General features: G+C 50.2%; 2 protein-coding genes across 5 annotated transcripts in view; one reads left to right on the forward strand and one right to left on the reverse strand.

Annotated features, from left to right (window-relative positions):
- CAPN2 (calpain 2) overlaps window positions 1-18,389 on the forward strand; it is a 56,474-nt gene extending 38,085 nt beyond the window's left edge. The window contains exons 10-21 of the mRNA XM_018060202.1: window positions 1,157-1,326; window positions 3,205-3,216; window positions 4,394-4,605; window positions 6,372-6,408; window positions 7,311-7,376; window positions 8,814-8,871; window positions 11,755-11,819; window positions 12,767-12,835; window positions 13,310-13,388; window positions 15,234-15,350; window positions 15,610-15,668; window positions 17,416-18,389. Of these exons, the coding sequence (XP_017915691.1) occupies window positions 1,157-1,326; window positions 3,205-3,216; window positions 4,394-4,605; window positions 6,372-6,408; window positions 7,311-7,376; window positions 8,814-8,871; window positions 11,755-11,819; window positions 12,767-12,835; window positions 13,310-13,388; window positions 15,234-15,350; window positions 15,610-15,668; window positions 17,416-17,439 (968 nt within the window). The 3' untranslated portion in view covers window positions 17,440-18,389. The remainder of the gene's footprint in view (window positions 1-1,156; window positions 1,327-3,204; window positions 3,217-4,393; window positions 4,606-6,371; window positions 6,409-7,310; window positions 7,377-8,813; window positions 8,872-11,754; window positions 11,820-12,766; window positions 12,836-13,309; window positions 13,389-15,233; window positions 15,351-15,609; window positions 15,669-17,415) is intronic.
- The window catches only part of TP53BP2 (tumor protein p53 binding protein 2), a 67,100-nt gene continuing 64,306 nt past the window's right edge, over window positions 19,915-22,708 (reverse strand). For all 4 annotated transcript variants that reach the window (XM_018060199.1, XM_018060201.1, XM_018060196.1 and 1 more), the window contains one exon: window positions 19,915-20,847. In XM_018060199.1, the coding sequence (XP_017915688.1) occupies window positions 20,806-20,847 (42 nt within the window). In that variant the 3' untranslated portion in view covers window positions 19,915-20,805. The remainder of the gene's footprint in view (window positions 20,848-22,708) is intronic.

A 22,708-nucleotide genomic window follows, 5' to 3' on the forward strand; every position in this document is an offset into this window, starting at 1 on the left:
CATGCCCGTGGGCTACTTTATCCACCCAAAACCCAAGCAGCTTAGCCCAGCAGAGGTTCTCACCCACGGGGTCTCTGCACATCCAGGCCCTGGTTGTTGCCTGGCAAAACTTTAGTGGCCAGTTCACTCAGCCAATGCTGATGGGGCCCTACTCAGAAGAGGGGGCAGTGAGGATTCCTCCACTGGTTCATCCTTTGTTGATTCCCTTGACTCTTCTGCCTCGATGACCCAGTCCTCCCCTGCCCTCTCTACCTCAGAAACTATCTCATCACGATGACATCTGCCGATTGCGGAATACACGTTGGGTGCTAGTCTTCACAGCAGACTTCTGGGGCGGGCACTTTATTATCATCTCCATCTTTAAGATGAGGGGACTTGGTGAAGTTAAATGACTTGCCCACGGGCCTCACAGCCTTGACTGTGCCTGGGGTTAAGAACCCAAGCAGTCAGCCTTTAAGCACTAGCAGCTCATAGAGCCATAGTTTGCCAAGCCCTATACTAGATGTTTGGAGAGGGCAGTGACAACCCATTCCAGTACTCTTGCCTAGAGAATCCCATGGACAGAGGATTCTGGCAACCTATAGTCCATGGGGTCGCAAAGAGTCAGACACGACTGAGTGACTAACACCTAATAGATGATGCCTTTATTTCCAGAATCCAAGTATTATCCCATCAAGGAAGAGGAGGCAATCATATTAATTATCCTTAAATGAATGAATCTCATCTCCTTCCAGCACCATGGGAGTGGGCAAGGGCACAGGCCCAGGAGGACAGGGACACAGAACAAGAGGCTGAGATTGTGCACTGGATGTTCGTGGCCTTTAGTTCATTGAGGGGGCTTCAGAGCTAGTCCCCAAGTCTCCCTAGCCATGCCGTCCAAGCCATCTCTGACCCCCGAGTTAGAGCCTAGTGAGGGGAGGATAAAGCAGGGGATGTCACAGCTGAGCCAAAGGAGATCTGGGCCTCAGCTCTGACCACCCTGTTCCGGGGTGAGAAATGCACCCCCTCCTCCAGCCCTGGTCTCTGGTTCCTCTGCCATCTCCCCCCGGAACCCTCACCCCACTCCCAGCAGCTTCCTCCCCCCATGCACACCTGCCGGGCTGGGATCCCGTGTGTTGTGTGTTGGGTGACTGACCCCGGCCCTCTCTGTCTGCAGACACGTTCTGGATGAACCCTCAGTACCTGATCAAGCTGGAGGAAGAGGACGAGGATCAGGAGGACGGGGAGAGCGGCTGCACCTTCCTGGTGGGCCTCATCCAGAAGCACCGGCGGCGGCAGAGGAAGATGGGCGAGGACATGCACACCATTGGCTTCGGCATCTATGAGGTATGGGGGCGGGGTGCCCGCGGGGCGGGGCATCCACGGGGGGGGGGTGGGGGTGGGGGGTGGGGTGGGGGGGTGGGGGGGTGGGGTGGGGGGGTGGGGGGGTGGGGGGTGGGGGGTGGGGGGGTGGGGGGTGGGGGGGGTGGGGGGTGGGGGGTGGGGGGTGGGGGTGGGGGGGGTGGGGGGTGGGGGGGGCGGGGCTCCGCCTTCCCTTCGGTCTTGGCTCTTAGCCTCTGCCAACCCCAGAGGCAGACCTGGGGAGGAGGCCCCAAACCAGAAGCTTGGCCAAAGGAAACCAAAGCCAGGGTCCAAGCCAGTCTTAGGAGAAGTCATGCAGGGAGGTCCCTGCAGTTGGTCTGTGTCACTGGAGGCCCCCCTTTCCCTGCAGCCAGCTTCCGGAGGTCCCACGGTATCAAATGGCCTCTGTAGCCCTTCTCACATCCCCAGGCCTGGCCCTCTGGTTGGTCATCAACCTCCAGTAAATTGAATAGATGTGAACTGAGGACAGAGCATATGGAACCACACCGGGCACCAGCGTGAGGACGAGAAATGAGCCAGCAGGTGCCTCTCTGGTCTGAGTCCACAGTGTCCGCTCTGATGGCAGAGCGCTGGGGAGGGGAGTAGTTAGCTGGTCATAGGTTCCAACCAGGGCTCCGCAGGTGGAGCCTGGCCCCCACACAGGCACAGTGACGGCCCCATGTCCTTTCTTCTGGAGCTTTACAAAATAAACCAAAGCCCAGCTCAGCCACAGTCAGAGCAGCCACGTCATTGCCACTACTGGGTCCCCTCCCCACTCCTTTCTACAGCACAGAGAAGAGCTTCTCCCAGCCTGGGGTGAGCAGTGGGAGAAGAGGGGTGAAAGGAGGACTTCAGAGCCGCTGAAGTTGGGTGCAGATCGGTGTGATGGGGGGCCCTGGTGATGTGCTGGAGCTGGCCCACTCTCTCTGGCCCCACCTTTCAGTGAAGTCTCGTTGGCAGCCCAAAAATGACCTTGGCAAGGAGTGGGCAGTATTTACACTGTAGGAATTAGCAAATATTGCAAATTAGGGTTCCCACCATACCCTGAGAGCTGGGCTCCAAGCACAGCACATGGGAGTCAGGCACAGTGTCAGAGAGAAGGCTCTCCACTCACTTCGCTTATCAGGGTCGTGATCTACCTTCTTACCCACAAACAAGTGGAGTTGGGCAAACACCATCTTTGCTAAAAATGCGCACAATTCCAAGCTCCTCAGTCTCTGAAGTAGGAGCTGAGGACTTCAGAGCTGGGACAGAATAACCGCCAGAAAAATGCAGACTGAATTGTGACACCCATCCCACCCTACCCCCAGCACTCACAGGGTAGGAAATCTAGCCATAGGCTGCAATCTGAGAAGGACCTGGGGGGTCATTTGATCCCATTTTAGAGATAAGGAAACTGAGGCCAGAGAAGGGAAGTGAGTTACTTGAGGAAATACAGATGGAGGTGGCCAACAGGAACCTAGAACTGACACCTGCTGGCTCCAGGCCAGAGCACACCCTGCTGCTTCTTCAAGCAGCTCGGCTCTGTTTTTCCTGGGGGGAGGCCGGGTGTAGGCTTTGCTGCAGGCAGCTGGGTAACTATAGACAGCCACTTCACAGCTCCAAGCCTTGGTTTCATGCTCTGTAAGTTAGGAATGGTGCTAAGGGCTCATCCTCATTCTTGCCAAGTCCTAAGAATTTTTTTAAAATTTTTTAAAATGTGAGAATGCTTTGAGTTCCTTGGAAAATAATTATTTTGATGACTTGTTATTATTGCTAAGGCTACAGAAGGAGTAGGGTAACAAAGGAAACCATCTCAGTGGTGACATTTCTTCACGGAGCTCTTCCAGAGTCTGAATTACACATGCTTTCCTTTATTTGCAGGTTCCAGAGGAGGTACGTCTGGCACACGACAGCCCACATCCTTGGGGCTCAGGTTCACCAACAAGGAAAAGGCTTAGACTGCTGGCTCTGGGGTCTCATGAAGCCTGGGCAGGGGCTCTTGTCTATGAAGAGTGAATACCCACCCCCGCCCCCTGAGCCCTGGTGAGGTTGCTCAGGTCCTAGGTCTCAGGGTCTAAGCACATGGGGAGGGGTCCGCGGCAGTCCCCATGGAACGTACTTTCTCCCTGAGGCCGGCAGAGTCAGGCACATTTAGTCCTGGGTGGAGGTTCGTTGGTCCTGGGACTGTGGGAGACTCTTCTCAGAGTCCTGTAATGCTCCTGAAATAGGCTAGAGGGATATCCCTGGCTTTCCAGTGGTTAGAACTCTGCACTGCCAGTGCAGGGGCGCAAGTTCAATCCCTGGTCAAGGAACTAAGGCCCCACCTGCCTCATGGCATGACCAAAACAAAAAAAAAACTGGCCTAAAGAGAAATGATGAGCCCTACAAGTGGTGTTATAAGGAGATGGGGGGACATAGCAAGAGACCTGGAGCCCGTTCCCAGCTCTGCCACTTGCAGGCTGTGTGACCTTGGACAATTTACCTGTCCTCTCTGAACTTCCGTTTCTTCATCAGTAAAACTGATCAGCCATCCACCTTACCAGGTTGTTGGGATGCACGGAGATACGTGAAGCACTTAACAGGCCCACAGTTGGGCCTCACTGAGCTGGTGAGATGCACAGTGGCGGTGTGTGTCTTTAAAGGCTGCGGTTACTCAGCACAAGCGAGGCAGAGCAGTTGGTAGCGTCCTGGGTCTTTGTGGATGCTGTGGACAGACTGACACCCCGGGTTTGGGAGCTGGGGCCCTTCCTCACCCAGGTCCTGTCTGCTTGAGTCAGTGTGTCTACACCACACAGAACCAAGAGGACCCCAGCCATGGGGACTCTGATGTCCCCAAGTCATTGGAGGAAGGCTGAGGACCTCTGTCCAAGTGAAGCGATGGGGTGTCTGCAGGCAGTGGCTGAATGTGGGTCCCCTCTTATGTGTCTCTGAGCTGCTGTTTGGGTGGGAAGGTTTTTATCTGTGCTGCTGCAGCGTTGTGGCTGTGATCCTCTTACCACAAGGAGTGGAGAGGGCGGTGCTTGGAGCCCATCCCTCCATCCACTCCCACATGCTCCTCTTTCTTCACCAGTTTACTGGGCAGACCAACATCCACCTCAGCAAAAAATTCTTCCTGACAACCAGAGCGCGGGAGCGGTCGGACACCTTCATCAACCTGCGGGAGGTGCTCAACCGCTTCAAGCTGCCCCCCGGGGAGTACATCGTGGTGCCCTCCACCTTCGAGCCCAACAAGGACGGCGACTTCTGCATCCGGGTCTTTTCCGAGAAGAAAGCCGACTACCAGTAGGTCGTTCAGCCCTCCTCCTCCCCGCCCCTTGTTCCTGGCCTGCCTGGAGCAATCTCACTCCTCTGAACGTCAGTTTCTTTTTCTGTAACACCTGCCGGCTTCAGAGGCGACCTATTGAAGGACCCTAGTGCTGTCATCACGCCAGCAAAGAAAATAGCCACTCGGGATCTTTAGGGCTAGAAAGGGGTGGTGGCAGAGCCAGTCGCAGAGCCTAACTTTACAGCCGTGTCTCCGAATGTCCACCAGCTGGGGCAGTGCTGGTGGGACCCTAGTGTTCCCAGTCCGCCGGCCCGGCAGAGCCGAGGGTGTGAGTAAGTCTCCCCGCGGCAGTCACTAGGTCTCGAGGCGCTTACCCTTCCTCACTGGAGCCCAGCTGTCCAGGATCCTTTTTCGCCAACGCCACTCTCGGTACAGCCTCAATTCTAGTGGCTTCTGCTGCTCCGGCTGCTGCCCAACTGTGTCTGTTCAGCTCGGCCCTTGACTGCATGCAATGTAATCAGCCTGGGGTAACTGAAGCAGATGGAGATTACTGGAAGGCCGTGGAACTCTCTAGAACCGACGGGAGGCTAGACAATGGGATAGAAAAGTGCAGGAACTTCAGATGCTCCTGAGGGCCAGGGTGTGGGAAGCAGGGGGCGTGGTGGCTGCCATGTCCCCTCTGACCTTGAGTCACGTGCTCAAGGTCAAGAGACTCAGCAGAGTGTCTCCTTCGGATGGGCTCTAGAAGCTGCCTAGAAGGGGAGGGCAGCGGGCAGGAGGGCCACGGATGATGGCCTGCCCTCCAAGACAGTGCACCGCAGAGAAGGAGCGCCCCTTGAGAAAACCGGGGTGCTGTTAAAGTGAGGGAAAGTGTCAGAGCTTCGAACAGGTAACATCACTGCCACGACTGTAGGGCGGGGCCTTGCGCTCAGCTCCTAGGATCCTCGGAGCTGGCCTGGTATTTAGCCTGTGGTCCCCACTGACAAGGAAATGGGGACGTGACCCAGTGCATTGGAATGACATGGTCCTGTGTCAACCTCAGTCCCCTCCCGGGGAAACCTCAACCACCTTCCACCCCGCCAACAACTCTGCCATCTCTTGGGGAGCTCCCTCCCCCAGGGTCCCTCAAAGGTGTCCACCTTCTTCTTGTCCCAGGATATTAATCCTGATTCCAACTGTCAGCACCAAGAAGTCCCGGCGTGCTTCCTTCTGTGAGGCATCAGCACTGTAGATGGGACTCTTGGTCGTCTAGTTTGAGATCCCAGGGGCTGGAGGAAGACCCTCCTGGGCTTAACTTCCCTTGTAGAGCAGAAGGACCCAGCCCTGCACACAGGCGTGGGATAAACCAGCCAGCGCCCGAGCTTCATTTGAAATCTCCCCCAGGCCTCCCCGGCTGCCTGCCTCCTCCCGCCGTAGGCAGCAGGGGATGCTGATTCTCGGGGTGTTCATGAGGGCAAAGAGTGTTTCCAAGGGAACCTAAAAGCTGTTCTCCAGGCCAGAGCACCACCGCCATAGTACATGGGAAGCCTGTGTTCTTTGATGAAGACCAAAAATGAGGGACCAAAAACATTCTGACGCACCAAGTTTTTTTGGTGATGACACTTTTTTAGATCGTTTCTGCTTTATTTTCTGCTGAAATTACGGGATGTGTTGTCACAGAAACTTGGAATGCAGAGAAATCCTCTGTGCCCACCCCATGCTGGGTGTAATACCCCAGTTCCATTTTAGCAGGGATTTCTGCCCGCTTCCTCTGCAGTAACACACGCCTTCCTTCTGCTTGTAGAGTTGTCGACGATGAAATCGAGGCCAACCTTGAGGAGGTACCGTAACTGTTTGAATTCCATGCCTGTGTCCCACACAGCCTAAGAGGAGCGGAGCAGAAAATAACCCCAGGGGTTTCGGAGGCCCCTGGAACTTCAGGAGCACAGCTTGAAACTGGGGTGCAGCCCCGGCCTGGGAGTCTGAGGGCGCCTCCTGCACTGGTTCTGGCTGCCACGTGGGGCCTGGGCGGTGCCCTGGGCGTAGCCCACAGGCATGGGTGCCACAGAAGATGGGACCCCCCAGCTGCTCTGAGCAGTGGGTGGTCTTGTCACTCCCCTTCCTGGACATCAGTTTTCTCATTGATGAAACAAAAGTGCTGCACAAGATTTCTCAGGTTCCCGAGAGTCCCCAGAGTTGTGGTTCGGGGTAAGTCCTGAGGGCTTTAAGGGCTACTGCTCAGGCCTCTCAGACTTGCCCCAGGTGGAGGAAGGAGCACCCTTCGGCCATCCCGATGCCCGCCGTGGCACGATGATTCTGTTACTCTCAGCTGCTGAGGCTCCGTGCTCATCACAGTGAGAGACAGAACGATTTCTAAGCCTCATATCTGTGCTCTCGACGTGGTCAGTGTCCTTCCAGAACCTGCCAGCTAGTCTTTATGTTTCTGAGCGCTTGTTAATTAGATCATAAAAGTCCATTTTAGTGGAATGTCAGAGAAGATGTCTGTGAGAATGAGTGTAACTCCCTCTCACATACTATATATATTTCCTCTTGTGGGTTTTAACTGGAAAAAAATATTTTATTAATTCCTCACCTGTCCTTAATCTCGATCTCAGTAACCTTAGAATTCAGGCCCAAGAGAGGGAGAGAGGGTTCCTGAGTGGGGAGGGGAGGCTACCCTGGAAGGGAGAGTAGACACCTGCTGGTTACCCTTTCTCACTCCTGGGCCTCCCTCGCCTTCCAGATTGACATCAGCGAGGACGACATCGATGATGGATTCAGGAGACTGTTTGCCCAGCTGGCTGGAGAGGTGAGTGGTCCCCAGGTCCCTGTTATGTGCCCTGCTTTGATGCCAAAGAAGGGACAGTCTTTGTCCTCAAGGAGACTTCCATTTAAGCGGGGAGCAGAAACAAAAAACAAACAGAACAAAAGCAAAGAGGAGTTGCAAACATAACTGAGGTTTCCGCTGAGATTCCTTGCCAAGGCCTCCCTAGAATTTTTGCGCATCAGTCTCCAGGGGCTTCCGCTGTCTGGTCAGCTCTCGATGAGATCCTCCTACCTGAGGACTCCAGGCCTCTCCTGTGGCTGTGTCGTTTGCTCTCTGCCACTGTGACCGAGGTGTGGAACTCGGCCCCTTCTCCTTGATTCCCACAAAAACATTTGGGGAGATGGAGGGTCTTTAATCTCAAGGATGTAAGCAACAGAGTACCAGACTTCCCTGTTCTTTAAAAAGAAATCTCTCAGCCACTTGGGCTTCGGTCCACTACAAAGTTAGTGGGCCTCCTGTTCCAACAACTTCAAAAAATGTCATTCTCCTCCATATATGGAGGATGCTAGCTCTTGCCAGTGTCCACCGTCGACTCACCTAGGCCTCCTCATCAAAGAGCTGAAGCGGGCACCACCTGCTCCTGCCTGCCTCCTGGTTTCTAAGGGAAGGAGCACCATAGAGATCCATTTCCCCACTAACTGAACCATACCCACCGACATACACACCCCCCACGAAGGCACAGTGTCAGCCTTGGTCTCAAATAATACGGCTTGTCCCCCAGTTACACAATATGTGTACGTGAACAGAGGCACCCGCACCGCTCCTGAGGGGCTCTGGCATCAGGGGCCACAGAGAAAGTGCTGGGCCAGTTCTTGGAGACAGCTGGTTCCAACTAACGCCACAGGAAGCCAGGTCTGGGTTTTAAAGGGAGGGGAAGGCATGCTGTATGAGAGGAATAGTGTAAAGAACTGAGTCTGAAGACCACAAACATGGATAGAGTGGAGGATTTATTCTTTACCTTCTCTACAGCAAGGCAATGGTGAATGAACTCTGCCTGTTTTAATGTTGCGCATTGAAACACTAACTAAAATTCGGGCTGCGGCTGTGCCACTCATTGTGCCATATGGGGGCGGGCAGCATCATCTCCTGGGGGCTTGTTAGAAATGCACATGCGGGACCTCCCTGGTGGTCCAGTGGTTCAGACTGCAGCGGAGCACTGGTTCGATCCCTGGTTGGAGAACTAAGATCCCTCATGCCACATAGCATGGCCAGAAAAAATAAATAAATGAGTAAAGAAAAAATTAAGTGCTTTAAAAATAAAGTAAAACATTAGCATCTTTTAAAAACAAATGTGCACGCATAGACCCCAGATCTAACACACCTCGCAGGGCTCCGCTGGACACCGGTTACACACCTGCTCCTCTGTGCTGCATGCTTCCCAAGGGAGCCAGTAATGACACTGGTTGTGTGTTTCCACAGGATGCAGAGATTTCTGCCTTTGAGTTGCAGACAATCCTGAGACGAGTGCTAGCAAAGCGTGAGTATCCCCTCCTGGCACATCCCTCATCCTGCTCGTCCTCCTGCAGTGTGAGGGGACACGGGGATCCTTCCCTTTCCCATCTCAGCTACTGTGATGGCTGAACCATCATTCCCAGTCCTGCTCAAACACTGCCACCACCAACAAAGAACTGGATGAAGGAGGTGCTACTCAATGTGATTTTAAAAAAAGAAAGGGCAAAGGTGGGACTTCCCTGGCGATCCGGTGGTTAAGACGCCTCACTCCCAGTGCAGGGGGGCACGCGTTCCCATCCCTGGTCAGGGAACTGAAATCCCACCTGCCATGTGGCTTGGCCTAAAAAGGCAAACGTTTCTGGAGTCTGGCGGTCAAAAGTCACATCCAGGTTTCCGTGACTTACTAGCTCTGCGGTCTAAACGAAATTAGGTAACCTCCCTGACTCTCGTTTCTTTATCTGCGAAATAGGCACATGTTTGTTTATCTCTTCAGAGTGACTGAGATGACATGTAGGAATTGCGTAGCACCGAGTCTGGGCTCTGTAAATGGTGGCTGTTATCATGATTAATTGGTAAGAAAGAGTGAGTCAGTCCAGATGAAGGGAGCCCGAAAGCACTCCCCGTGGCTGGACTCGCAGCTGTGTTCAGTGGGGAACAACTGGCGGAGCAGCACTAGCTCGCTGATTAGCCAAGATGGAAAAATGCATGATCTCTCTTTGACTCAAACTGAGGGGGTGGCATTAAAAAGGCTCATCTCCCAAATGTGTGTCTAACTGCACCTGTTTGGGCCAGTCCTTACTGGGAGAAATGTCACTTCAGTTAGCCCAGTGGCCCAGGCAAGTGGCTTCAAGGCTGCCCAAATGGCTGCTTTCAGCCTGGGCTGACGAGCTTCCACAAAGAGTGGGCAGAAGCAGGTGGAAGCTTGAGAATGAACTAGAGAGCCAGAGTCCTCACATACCCTTTCAGGTTTAACTGTTTCCTAGGCAAAAACTAGGGGTTCCCAGATGACTCTAGTGGTAGAGAACCCACATGCTTATGCAGGAGATATAAGAGACGCCGGTTTGATGCAGGGCAACCCACTCCAGTATTCTTGCCTGGAGAATCCCATAGACAGAGGAGCCTGGCAGGGTCACACAGAGTCGGACACGAGTTGGCACACGTGTGAGCAAAAAATAACAAGGGGTGGATAGTCCACCTCCCCAGTGTTGATCACCACTGCAGAGGTTAGCGAGAAGGTGTGCACGCATGTGCACACACTCACACACACATATACGCATAGAGGCATTTCCCCCTCAAGTTATCCCGAGAACTATGCTGCTTTGATCAGACAGCAGCAATCCACTGAGCAGGGTCTGTAGAGTATCAGGAGTTCTCAGACCAAATCAGAAACAAGTGAGTATGTTGTCAGATCTGAGTGTCAGTCTGGGGATTGTCTCCAGAAGTCCCGGGGACCGCACTCTGGCTCAATCCCAAGAGATGAAAATCCTCCTCTGGAAGCCAAAGAAGGTTCTAGGCCAGCAGGGTCTTCCATCACAGTGGATGCAAACAACACACCCTTCATGGGAACCATCTGTGGCCTTGGAACAAATGGCTGCTTTTGAGCCTCTGTGATTCGAGGAGCTGCAGTTAGGGGGTCGATTGGCCAGAAAGGCTGGGCCAGGGCAGGGCTTCCCCAAGACTCGTCCTGGTCCTAGGCCCTCCTCCTCTGATCTAGGGGTGACGAGAAGATGGTGTTTACCCTCAAGGCCGCCAGGCACAAGTGAGGTCACGGGCTCTTCAGCTGTGTGGCCGTCATGAGCCCGGGGACACTGAGCCTCATTGTTTCTGCACAGATGTGGGGGTGGGGGGGTATGGCCAGCTCAGATTCAGCTGCTGTTTGTTGGGGGTGCAGCAGTGGCCTCCCCTGCACCTCAGAGCGTGGTACCTACCCCCAAGCAATGCCTGGTGACTCCTCCTTCTGCCCAAGGGCCCCATGCACAGTCTCATGCCTACACGGAGAAGGGGTGAGTGCCCAGAAGGGCAGCTTTGATACAGGTTAGGTCCTAACCTTTCATGGCAAAAGGGGTGGGCTCCTCTGAAGGATGTGGGAAGACTCATGTCTGTGACGAGGTGCTCACTCCACCTACTGATCACCAACTACACGGGACTCACCTTGCAAGTGACTCACCCAGGAGAACACAGGCTCCAGCCCTCAATTCCCACCCAGCTGGGGACACACAGGACCCCTGAATGCCTACAGAGAGACAGTTAAGTAAACATCTTCCTCTTCAGGACCCAGCCTAGAATGAACACATGGGGCTTCCGATCTGTCCACAGGTGGCTTTGCACTTAAAGGCCCAGACCCTTATCATCCTGTTATTTATTTGAAAAACGCTTGGCCGTTTCAACCCCTGGTCGGGGAACTAAGATACCACATGCCATGCGTCACAGTCAAAAAAAAATTTTAACAAATAAAATTTTTTAGAAAGCTCCTATTAAAATCCTGAGTGCCCCATAGCTAATATACAGAGAAGTCAAAAAAAGGTTACACATCTCTGCACTGTCCCAGTATCGTGGCCATCAGCCTTATGTGGCTATTTAAAATAACTTAAGTGGCTCCTCTGGTGGCTCAGCAGTAAAGAATCCACCTGCAATGCAGGAGACACTGGGTTCAGTCCCTGGGTGGGGAAGATCCCCTGGGGGAGGAAAGGGCAACCCACTCCAGTATTCTTGCTGGGAAAATCCCATGGACACAGGAACCTGGTGGGCTATAGTCCATGGGGTCACAAGGAGTCCGAAGCGACAACGACTTAGCACACACAAGTGGATCCCATGTCAGGGGTGCAGATACAGGACCTCCCTGTCCTCCTAGAAGGTCATGTTGAACTGCTCCACAAGATGCTCCTCTCACACGTCTTTTGTCTCCTAGGCCAAGATATCAAGTCCGATGGCTTCAGTATTGAGACCTGCAAGATCATGGTGGACATGCTCGACGTATCCTTTAACAGGCCCTGAGGACAGAGGCTGAGGAGTATGAAACTGCATTCTGGGAAGGTTCAAACACAGGCTTCCTTCCCCTCACAGCGGCCAGCTGTCCCCACCGGCTGAGGTGTAGGACTGTTGTCAGCACTGACCTCGCTTGCTGGGGAAATTCAGGAAACTTCAAATGAGGGAATGCAAGATGCCACATTCACTCCAGCCCTCTCCCCTCCCACCACCCCCACCACAGGCTGAGTGGTTCCTGGGCTCTTGCAAAAAGTGCCCAACAGCACACCCACCATCACTGCCCAGGGCAGTTTGGACTTGTTACCTCTAGGGGAACAGTCCCTAAAACGTGGTATTTCTGATGTGAATGTTTCCCCAGGCATGGCTTTCTTTCCTGATTCCTAAGATCGCCCCCACCCCCCAACAAGAGCACAGTCCTTCGTCTTTGCTCTGGCCCCTTCCTAGGCCACCACCCGGCCCTGAGGCCAACTCCTCACCCATCCAGTGTCCTTCCTGCTTCCTGGGAGGTGCTGGGCAGGAGTGGCCTGGATGGTCCAAGCTGCTGTGAAGCTTCATTTGGGGGGCCCTTGGCACCTGCTGTGAGCTCCCCTCACAAAAGTCCTCGTAGAAATAATAATTCTCCCCAAATGGGCAAGGGCCGGGCCATTAAAAGCCACCTGAAGCCTCTGCATATCATCCGATGGCTCATTGCTAGCAGGACCTGGGGCCTTCAGCAGATCACCCCCAGACCAGTCAGCATGCAGAGTCAGGGGACCTGCATGTCTCTACTCTAGCCCTTAGAGGGAGGTCTAGCCAGTGTGAAGAGTGGAAAAGGGCCTTCTGTGAGAGCTCCTTGTGGATGACTGGGGTTACCAGACTCCCTAGGGGAGAGGACAGACGAGGTGACTCAGCCCAGGTGGACCCAGACTCTGGGAGCTTTCCTTAACTGAAGGCAGTCGGATGGGAGTGGCAAACTGGGTCTGAAGGAGTTCTACATTCTCTGGACGAAGATTCAGAAATACCAAGTGAGAGCCCATGAGGGCCGGGCGGCAGGGATGGTGGGTCTGTGTCGGGATGTGGAAGGACAGCTCCTAGGGGAGGGGATTGTACCTGCGATGGAGTTCAGAATGGGTGCACACAGGTCGGGGCAAATTAAGTGGCATCCTTCCTGCCTTATGGACTGGAAACGGGGTCATCTAAAAGCCACCATCAAACGTCCTGAAGAGGTTTGTGTAACTGTAATCCCTTGTAGTTTGGGTTTCTGACAGCTCAAGTGCAAAGATTACAGAAGATAGTAACAGGGCTCAGGGAGTTGGCTAGTGATGTGATGGGCTTATTTATAATCCGGCTCACACACAGAGGCAAAACACTATGTAAGGCTGAAACGTGGATGATTTTTCCAAGGCCAAAGTAGAGGCACACCCCAGCCCCACTTAGCACACAGCACAGAGGTAACTTGCTGCCTTTCAGGTCATGATTTTCTGTTTTGCCTGTTCCAGAAAATTTACCGGGAAATCGATGTGGACCGGTCTGGAACCATGAACTCCTATGAGATGCGGAAAGCATTAGAAGCAGCAGGTAATACTTCCTCACTGTATTTTCTTTCTTTTATCTGTAGAACATCTGAAAACTTAGACTATATGATACAAAGCTTAGTAAACTATGAAATAAAGTAGGCACTGGTTCAATACAAACACATCCTTTTCATTCGCCTTTTAAAAACGAATTGGTAAAATGAAACGGAGTCCAGGATGTGTCTGTCTGCTCTCGAAGGCTTCTTGAATCCCATTTCCCTCTGAGGGCCCTGGAGGGTTGCAGGCAAAGTCAGTTCTCAACAGAGCCACCACTCCCACCCCCTACTCCCCACTCTGTTCAGGTGCAGAGCTGGTTCAGCAGAAGTGGGGAGTCCAGCTCCACCCTTGAGTGAGGCCCTAACAGAATGTGATGTCCGTAAAAAAAGGACACGCGCTGTAGGAGACCTGCAGAGTGGGAGACTGGTGTGGGGACAGATATGACAGCATGGAGTTGTCCATTCGATGGGGTAATGCTGCAGCAGAGACCCCCGAGTAAGTGATTTAAACAACATACGCTGTTTTCTCACATAGCAATTCAAGCTAGAGCCGTCCAAGGCCAGGACGGTGTCAGGGACCCAGGTTCCCTCTGTCATACTGTGTCACCAGCCTGCAGAGCATTGCCTGTATCTGCAGGACCAGGACAGCTTGCCAAAGCCACAGGCTAGCAACAGGCCGACAGAAGGAGGGAAAGACAGTCTCCTTGTCTTCATATATATATGGGCTTCCCTGGTAGCTCAGCTGATAAAGAATCCATCTGCAATGCAGGAGACCCCAGTTCGATTCCTGGGTGGGGAAGATCCCCTGGAGAAGGGATAGGCTACCCACTCCAATATTCATGGGCTTCCCTAGTGGTTCAGACAGTAAAGAATCCACCTGCAATGCTGGAGACCTGAGTTCAATACCTAGGTTGGGAAGATCCCCTGGAGGAGGGCATGGCAACCCACTCCAGTAATCTTGCCTGGAAAATCCCCATGAACAGAGGAGCCTAGCAAGCTACAGTCCATAGGGTTGCCAAGAGTTGGACATGGCTGAGCAAGTAAGAGCACGCACACACACATATATTTTTTATCTGGCTGCTTGCCATCTTCCTTGGGTCATGTGAGATCTTTCATCATGTTATGTGGACTCAGTAGTTCGTGGTGTGCGGGCTCAGTTGCCCCAAGGCATGTGGGATCTTAGTTCCCCAACCAGGCATGAACGCGTGTCCCCTGCATTGCAAGGTGGATTCTTAACCAGTGGACCACCAGGCAAGTCCCGATCTCCTTGCCTTTAAGGGATACATCACTCTGTACACAAATCCCAGTGCCAGGGCTTAGTCACAAGACCTCAGAGGACTGCAAGGGAAACTAAGAAATGTAGCCTGAATTCTAGGCAGCCATGACCTGTTAAAAATTCTACTACTATGGGAGACCACCTTGATGGTCCAGTGATTAAGACTCCACACTCCCAATGCAGGGGGCCCAGGTTCAATCTCTGGTCAGGGAACTAGAGCCCACGTCCCACAACTAAAGAGCCTGTGTGCCCCAACTGAAAGATCCTGCATGTGGCAACAAAGATCCTGCGTGCTGCAGCTAAGACGCAGCACAGCCAAATTAAAAAAAAAATTCTACTACTATGGAAAAAGGGAGAATACATACTGGTTTAGCATGAACAGTTTCTGCCACATCCATCCAGCAACGCCAGAGGCACTGGGTTTGCAAAATAAACAGTCTCACAGCAGAGCAGCCGGGGGGACCAAAGCAATGACAACTGTCATCTAAACTGCCCGGCCGGGCCCACAGCCCATGCATAGAGCCCGGGGGTGCAATCGAACACATCGCCATCAGTTTGCTTATTCATTTATCTTCAGGTTTCAAGATGCCCTGTCAGCTCCACCAAGTGATCGTTGCCCGGTTTGCAGATGACGAGCTCATCATTGATTTTGACAATTTTGTCCGGTGTTTGATTCGACTGGAGACACTATTCAGTAAGTGCCCACTGGGGGAAAAGACCCATTTCAGTTCTCTCGGCAGGAAAGCAGCCTACTTTTCCTCATGGGTGAAACAACCTGAGCCAGAGACGAGTCTGTTCAGCTGAGAATGAAACTCCTTCTTTAATCTGGGGATAGTGGAAAGAAATCATAGCTGTGACATTGGATGAAATCAGCTGCCAGTCCAAGGAAGTGGATAATGTGATCTTTGTTTCAGCTCACTCATTTATGCGACATCCTCTTTCTTCCTCCACAGGGATATTTAAGCAGCTGGACCCCGAGAATACTGGAATGATCCAGCTCGATCTTATCTCTGTAAGTCAGCAGCCTCCCAGCCCTGACTCCTAGGAGAGAAGGGCTGTTACCGGGGTGACAGAGGCCTGGAGTTTTTGGTCTGTCAACTGCAGGCTGTAAATGGTTATGAGATCCCAAACTGCACTTCTGTTTGGTTGTTCCCAACTACCTATTGATTCTCCAATCCGAGAAAATATACCTGGCTCCTCCTCCCATGAGCTTTGCCTTGAGAATAGCACAAAGTTAGAATAAGGAGAGGGTGGCTGCAGAATGCCTCTTAGAAAAATGACCTGCTAATTAGCAAGCATGGGAGAAGGTGCTTATGCAAAGAAGTCCTTTGGCTGAAAGTTAAGTGGGTCTTAGGAAGATCCGTCATTCTTAGTTCTGCTTAAGGACTTTGTGAGCAAATTACTTTTCTCCATTTCCTCTGCCCTTGAAGTAAAACTAACAATAGTGACTAAGCTTGCCATATGTAATAATTGTGTTCATATGGTTTAGAATCCCAGTGACAGCCACCTATAAAATGATCACCAATCCAAATTCAGTTGATACTCCAGTTCCACAGAAAGCACAAAATGTTCTCTTGTCATCCAAAGACGGAAAGTACTCTCACTTCAAAGGAGGAGGTTACTGGGGTTACTTTCATCCTTACAGGGCCCCAGCCTGCTTTTCCTCTGTCCAAGGGGCAGCTGAGCTTGGAGCAGCAAGGGCTACCTACAGAGGGGGGCGTGGCATGACCAGTGCTGAGTGGGGATGACCTGATCCCATGGGCCAGAGAGGAGCAGAGTGGCAAGGACAAGGGGTGGGGTCGGGGGATGAGGGACTGGCACTTCTTTCCTTGAATTTAGAACTCTGGAGGAACCCAGCAACTAAATGACTCTTTCAGTCTGCTATTATGCATTTTAAAGTAACATGAGCCAACTACAGATACATTTTAGCTGGTTCCAAAGAACTAATTTGCTTGAAACTGGTGTAGCCCAGGAAATAACCCTCCCGAGACTGCAGTTAAGGTGGAGGCATTCCAGTTGGGGCCTAAACGTGCCACGTGTGAAGTTTGCAACTGTAGTCCCCTTTATCATTCTCAACGGAAATCTTACTCCTCCCCGGCTGCCACTGTTCCCTATGACCAGCTCACTCACACCACCATCCCCATTTCCTCTGAGAAGCATCTTACCCACTGGCTTTCCATCCTTTCTAAGCCTTTCCTTTGACAGGTCCCTGGAGTTCCCTACTCTCTTTTTTTGTTTGTTTTTGGCTAAGGCGGTAACAGCAGGAAGATCTCCCCTTTGGTTTGCCGTGATGGTCAACCTTACCTGCAGGCTAGACCTGGGAAGCTTCAAGAAGTCCTGATGTCCAGGCCCATTCCAGACTTAATTTCATTAGAATCTGGTGTAAAGTTCCCAGATTCCTCCAATATAGAACTAAGGTTGGAGACCACTAGTTTAAGGGTTTATCCCCACCCCAAGCTAACCTCCTATGTGATACTCTGAGGCAGAGAGGTGGAAATGCTAATTCAAGTGTCCAAGTTTGAGGTTGCATTCCAGTCATCCCTGTAATTCGATTCGTGACCACCTGATTCAAATAACCACTTTTTACTGCCCTGTAAAAAGCTAGACTGTAGAAATCAGGTAGAAAAAATGAGTTAGTGCAGTCATATCTTAACCCTTAATCAGCTTTTCTGGTGTAACAATCAATCTTTCAAAATAATCTACACCCTTTGAGTTTAAAAAGTGATCCCTGATTTTTTTTTTTCTTCCTTTCCTCACAGTGGCTGTGTTTTTCAGTACTTTGAAGCGATAACCAATCTGCCTGAAGACTTCTCATGAAAGAAAATCAGCTGAGGACTAAGCCTCCACGGAGAAACTTTTTATCTAGATCTTGAAATTATGGGAACATTTACTTAAACTGATGATTAGAGCTGAAAATGATACTGTCGACTTGAGAAAGCAGAACTTTCAGATATCAAAGTAAAAGATTTGCATATAATTATACTAAATGAGAGTCACTTAACCCTTGACAAACTTAGGAAAAAACCTTCCATCTGTATATAGTATATCCTTTTTACTTTTACACACTTTCCTGTTTAGAGCAATATTAAATCAGGAAAAACTGCAGGGAGGTGTTTAACAGCTGAGCTTAATTGAACATTCAGTCAACCTCAAAGGACACAATGTCTTTGCCAGCAATAGTTAAAGCAACTTCAAGTTTAAAAATGCAGCTATGACATCTACCAAACAGCTGTCCAGGGATTCTTTATTGCCCTTGAGTAAAATGGAAAAATATGATGCATCATGAAGGCATCTCCAGAGGCCAGGTGAGAAGCACATCTCAGTCATTGGGTTAAGTAAGAGATTTTATATAACATTGATTGGTTAACCAGCATGTCTTAACTCAAGTGCTGGAGCGCATCTGGTCTTAACACACTGAGCATTAATGATACCAAAAGGATGCTACTCTGGCTCAGCTGAAGCACTGACCCAAACTGGGCATCTATCCACGAGCCCACTGTGATGGAAGACAGCACAGCTGTTTGCTGCCCGCCTCAAACCTTCCTGAACTTCCCCACTAGCATCCATGCATGGACTGGGGGAAACATCTCGTAGAAACCCCCAGGGAAACCACCCGAGCTTGTTTCCTGGCTTTAAATTGGGAAAAATGCTAGTGACATTATACAAATACTGCCTTGTTGCCTTATCTTCTTCCAAGTGTACTGTTCAATAAAAAGTCGCCCAGGCAATCCCACGTGGGTGCTGTTCTTCCTGGAGAGGCGCAGCAGTGAGCACCCCCAGTCACAGCCCATCCCACTCCAGCAAGCTGTGTTCCCTCCCTCAGAAACTGCCTGTATTGGGAGGAGGGGCCTGCTCATCTGCCATTTCATGGAACTGTAAAACTCTGTATAAGTCCAATTCAGAAGCTCTGATAATTGACCCTAAAGTTAGCTCCAACATCTGCTGTTTCTTGGTCTCCTGAAGAGGCACCGGCAGTTTCGTGCTGTGCCTGCCACCGAGTGTCCCTTTGGTGGAGGGAGCAAGAGCGATCCGGGAAGGCATGCAGCTAAAGCCCCGGTCAACTGCTGGGGATCCTTGAGGAATGGTGGACGGGAAAGATGGCTAGGAAAGATGACGGCACTTGCTGGCTAGGGCCTGAACTCTTTTGATGATCACCACTTACTTCCCAAAGTCAAACCCTATGAACACAGTTGCTCAGGTTGGGCCCACCTGAGATAATCTAGGATAATCTCCCTATTGTCAGGTCAGTTTATTCAGTTCAGTCGCTCAGTCGTGTCTGACTCTTTGCGACCCCATGAATCGCAGCACGCCAGGCCTCCCTGTCCATCACCAACCCCCGGAGTTCACTCAGACTCACATCCATCGAGTCCATGATGCCATCCAGCCATCTCATCCTCTGTCATCCCCAATTTAAATCTGAAAAATCCTTCTTGGCAGTACCTAGATTAGTGCTTAATTAAATAACCAGGCATCTCAGGCTGCTGTAGAAAAATACCACAGGCTGTGTATCTTAAACAACATTTATTTCTCATGGTTCTGGAGGCTGGGACATCCAAGACCAAGGTGCCAGCAGATCCAGTGTCCGGGAGAATGGCAGCCTTCCTGGGGTATCCTCACAGAGTATACTAGACTTTTCCTTTTATTAGGACGCTAAGTTCATGCAGCCCCTCCCTCATGTAAACCTAATCACCTCCCAAAGGCCCCACCTCCAAATACTATCACACTGGGGATTAGGGTGTCGACACGAACTTTAGGGGGACACAAATATTCAGTGCACAACACAACAGGACAAGAATATGGGGGACTGGCGGGGCATCTGCAGAAATCTGTCTACCACACAGGTCCTCTGACATTTCATCCATGTTTTCTCTATTCACTTTTAGTCTGAAAGACACAGTATGTTCTGCTATCTACCTTCCTTTCTTGCTAGAATTTACTACTCATAAAAATGTCTAAGGAAATGTGACCACTCGTTTTCTCACCTGTATCTTCTAATAAATGAAGCAGTTTTACTAAGCAAAATGAGGTCCTAAACAATTCACGAACTTGGTAACATATTAATGTGCAGGCTGGGGCTACATAACTTTACATCCTGTAACTCAATGTATATAACCATATGAAGAATCTGAAATAAAATGAGGACACAAACAGCCTGTCAGAAGCTCTAGGTAAATGTACAAGTTTCTATCACCAAGGCCTCTAAGATCTTTTATAAAAAGTCTTAATTATATGTCAAAGACCACCACAAAAATCACAGATTGCAAAACTGAGCAAAGAAATACTTATATTTAATCACATGGCTGGTAAAGAAATTATTTTTCAGCAGAGTATGATATTCCAATGACTTAGGAACTTGAAACACAGCTGTTAATGACATAAAAAACTAAAGCCAGTAAAAAGCTTAGAGTCAAAAAGTTTAATTTTATTACAATTATTTTTAAAGTCAACTATGATCTTGACAAATATCATGAGTAAGTCTACAGCAAGTCCCTAATTTGAGATACAAAAGACAATAAATATAGATTCAAATCTCAGCCTACAAACAAGAATCTAAATCTACCTGCAGTGTAGTGTGGTTTCAATATTTCAAAGATACGGTGCTACGAGGAATCATACCATCAAGTTATTGCTCACTGACAACCATCAGACAGTTCTTCACAGACAATACACAGTGTGCAGCGCCTTTGAGCCTCCATCAAAGTCCCCCGCGGGCCTGCTGTTCTGGGAGACAATCAGAGATGGCACCGTGGTGGCACTGGTCCTTCCGGTGGGAGGGCAGGGGTGTGGCAGGTGCTGAAACACACCACCGGAAGCAGGGCAAGGAGCCGACCTCCCAGTAGTCCAATAAGTGGTCCCATTTCTTGCAGAGAACAGGATTGTCACCATGGACTTTTCGGAGTACAACACAGGGCACCTTGCCCAGCACGGCGCATCAGCTTCCTGCCAAGCTCTGCTCCAGCGAGCTGAGCATCCTTCACCAACAGTGGCTGCTCCAAGCCTTCATCTTCTTCCAGAGCTCCTTCCTCACGGCTTTCACGTTACTCTGTCATTAAAATGAGTCTTGAGAAATTTCTGCCACAAACGATCACATTGTTTCTTCTTAGCGGTAACAGAGATTAATTCTTCATGAACTAAACGTCTGCAAAGTTTCAGGCCAAGCTCCTTTGTCTTGGTTTAATTCTTGGGTATAGCTGTTAAAAGAATTTTTAAAATATTTATATATGCACAGACATGGGAGTATAACACACCTTCAAAGAAATTAGGGGGGTGGGGGTGGGACGTTGATGTCACAGGAGAGAAATTAAACCAAAGAAAGGACTCTCTGCCATGTGAAGCAGAGTAGCTGGATACCTCTTGTTGTCATAGGGGTTCCCTCAACGGGAACACCCCTGGTGCAGTGATATAAGATCTGGGATGTCTCAGAGCATTGCCTTCCTCTACACAGCCTACTGAACTGCAAATCAAGTCCAACAAGGACCACAAAGGACTAGAAGTGACTTGCAATATGCTATAAGCTCCAACATGGAGAACTTCTGTTCTGAGGGAAAAGATAAGGAGCTGAAAAGTCTCTTTGAACTTTATGCACAATGGACGTCACGTGGCATCAAGGGACTGGAGACCGTCACGGACGAAATGCCACAGACTAAAAGTCTACAGATTTGAGGGAGGATACGTGGAGGTTTTTTGTTTTAGGATCTCGTGCTTTTGTGTTTTCCATAACAAGAGCCGGGAAGGAGAGTGTTCATGAAGCCAAGAGCAAGTCAGACTAGTCATTCAACTGGCAAACAAAACCAAACCCTTCCTCCCGCCTTCTCCTCCTCCAAACAAAGGGGAAAAAAAGAAAACCGAGTCGGACTTCAAGCCAAAGCTGAAAAGTTAACTGAGGGATCAATGTTATATCAAGGACTGCTTCTCTCTGTGAGGAAAGATACTTGGCCAATACAGTCTTCAAAACTTGTGTGTGAGCCTCTGACTAAAAATTCAACATTTAGGCAATTTCCTTTTCAAAAAAACTTCAAAAGAAACCCAAGGAAGTTGTGTAGAGGCCACCTAGGAAATCTTTCTACCCAGGAAAGATTTCCAAAGGACTAAGAATATTTAAATGTTAGATTAAAATGAAAATCTTCAATCCAGTCCACTGATTTCAGAACCTGTGAAAGCCATACACAGGAGGAGAGCTTAGTATCTGACCAAGCGCTTCCACACTTGGGAACGAATCATTCTCCCCACGTTTCAGTAACCACTGGACCTCTCTGTTAGAAAATTAAAGTAAGACCCAAATAATCAACTACTTCTAAGGGGCAGAGCTTTCCACAAGAAACTATAAGAAGTAAAAGTACACATTTGTTCTTGGTGTTCATTAAAGAAGGAAAGTGGCTGCATGTAAGATTATGCTTCTCTGGCACTAAAGTCTTTGTAGAAGCAAACAGGAGGGCTCAAAAGAGAAGCATCTCTATATTTCTACTTTTGTCTGGTAATCTGAAAAGCTTTTTTGAATGGCTTGGTTTTTTTTTTTTTTCCTTCCATTTTCATTACAATCAGATGAATAAATATTATCCAAACCCCAAATGTTTAACTTAATAATAAATTTTGCTCCCAGGAAGACAGGCATCAAGATGAAAGTGAAAGTGAAGGTCGCTCAGTCGTGTCTGACTCTTTGCGACCCCATGGACTATACAGTCCATGGAATTCTCCAGGCCAGAAAACTGGAGTGTGTAGCCTTTCCCTTCTCCAGGGGATCTTCCAGGTCTCCCGCATTACAGGCGGATTCTTTACCAGCTGAGCCACAAGGGAAGCCCAAGAATACTGGAGTGGGTAGCCTATCCCTTCTCCAGCAGATCTTCCCAACCCAGGAATCAAACCAGGGTCTCCTGCATTGCAGGCAGATTCTTTACCAACTGAGCTATGAGAGTCAAGATGTATGAAGTCATTTATACTGTACATCAAACAACAAAGGAGAAGAATGAGTCAGAATGAGGAGACATGGGCCAGAATCCAAGCTCCAGATCCCAACACTGAAGTCATCTTAGCCATCTCCCCAGAGAGTAATGC

The sequence above is a fragment of the Capra hircus genome, chromosome 16, assembly GCF_001704415.2.
Source record: "Capra hircus breed San Clemente chromosome 16, ASM170441v1, whole genome shotgun sequence".
Lineage (NCBI taxonomy): Eukaryota > Metazoa > Chordata > Mammalia > Artiodactyla > Bovidae > Capra > Capra hircus.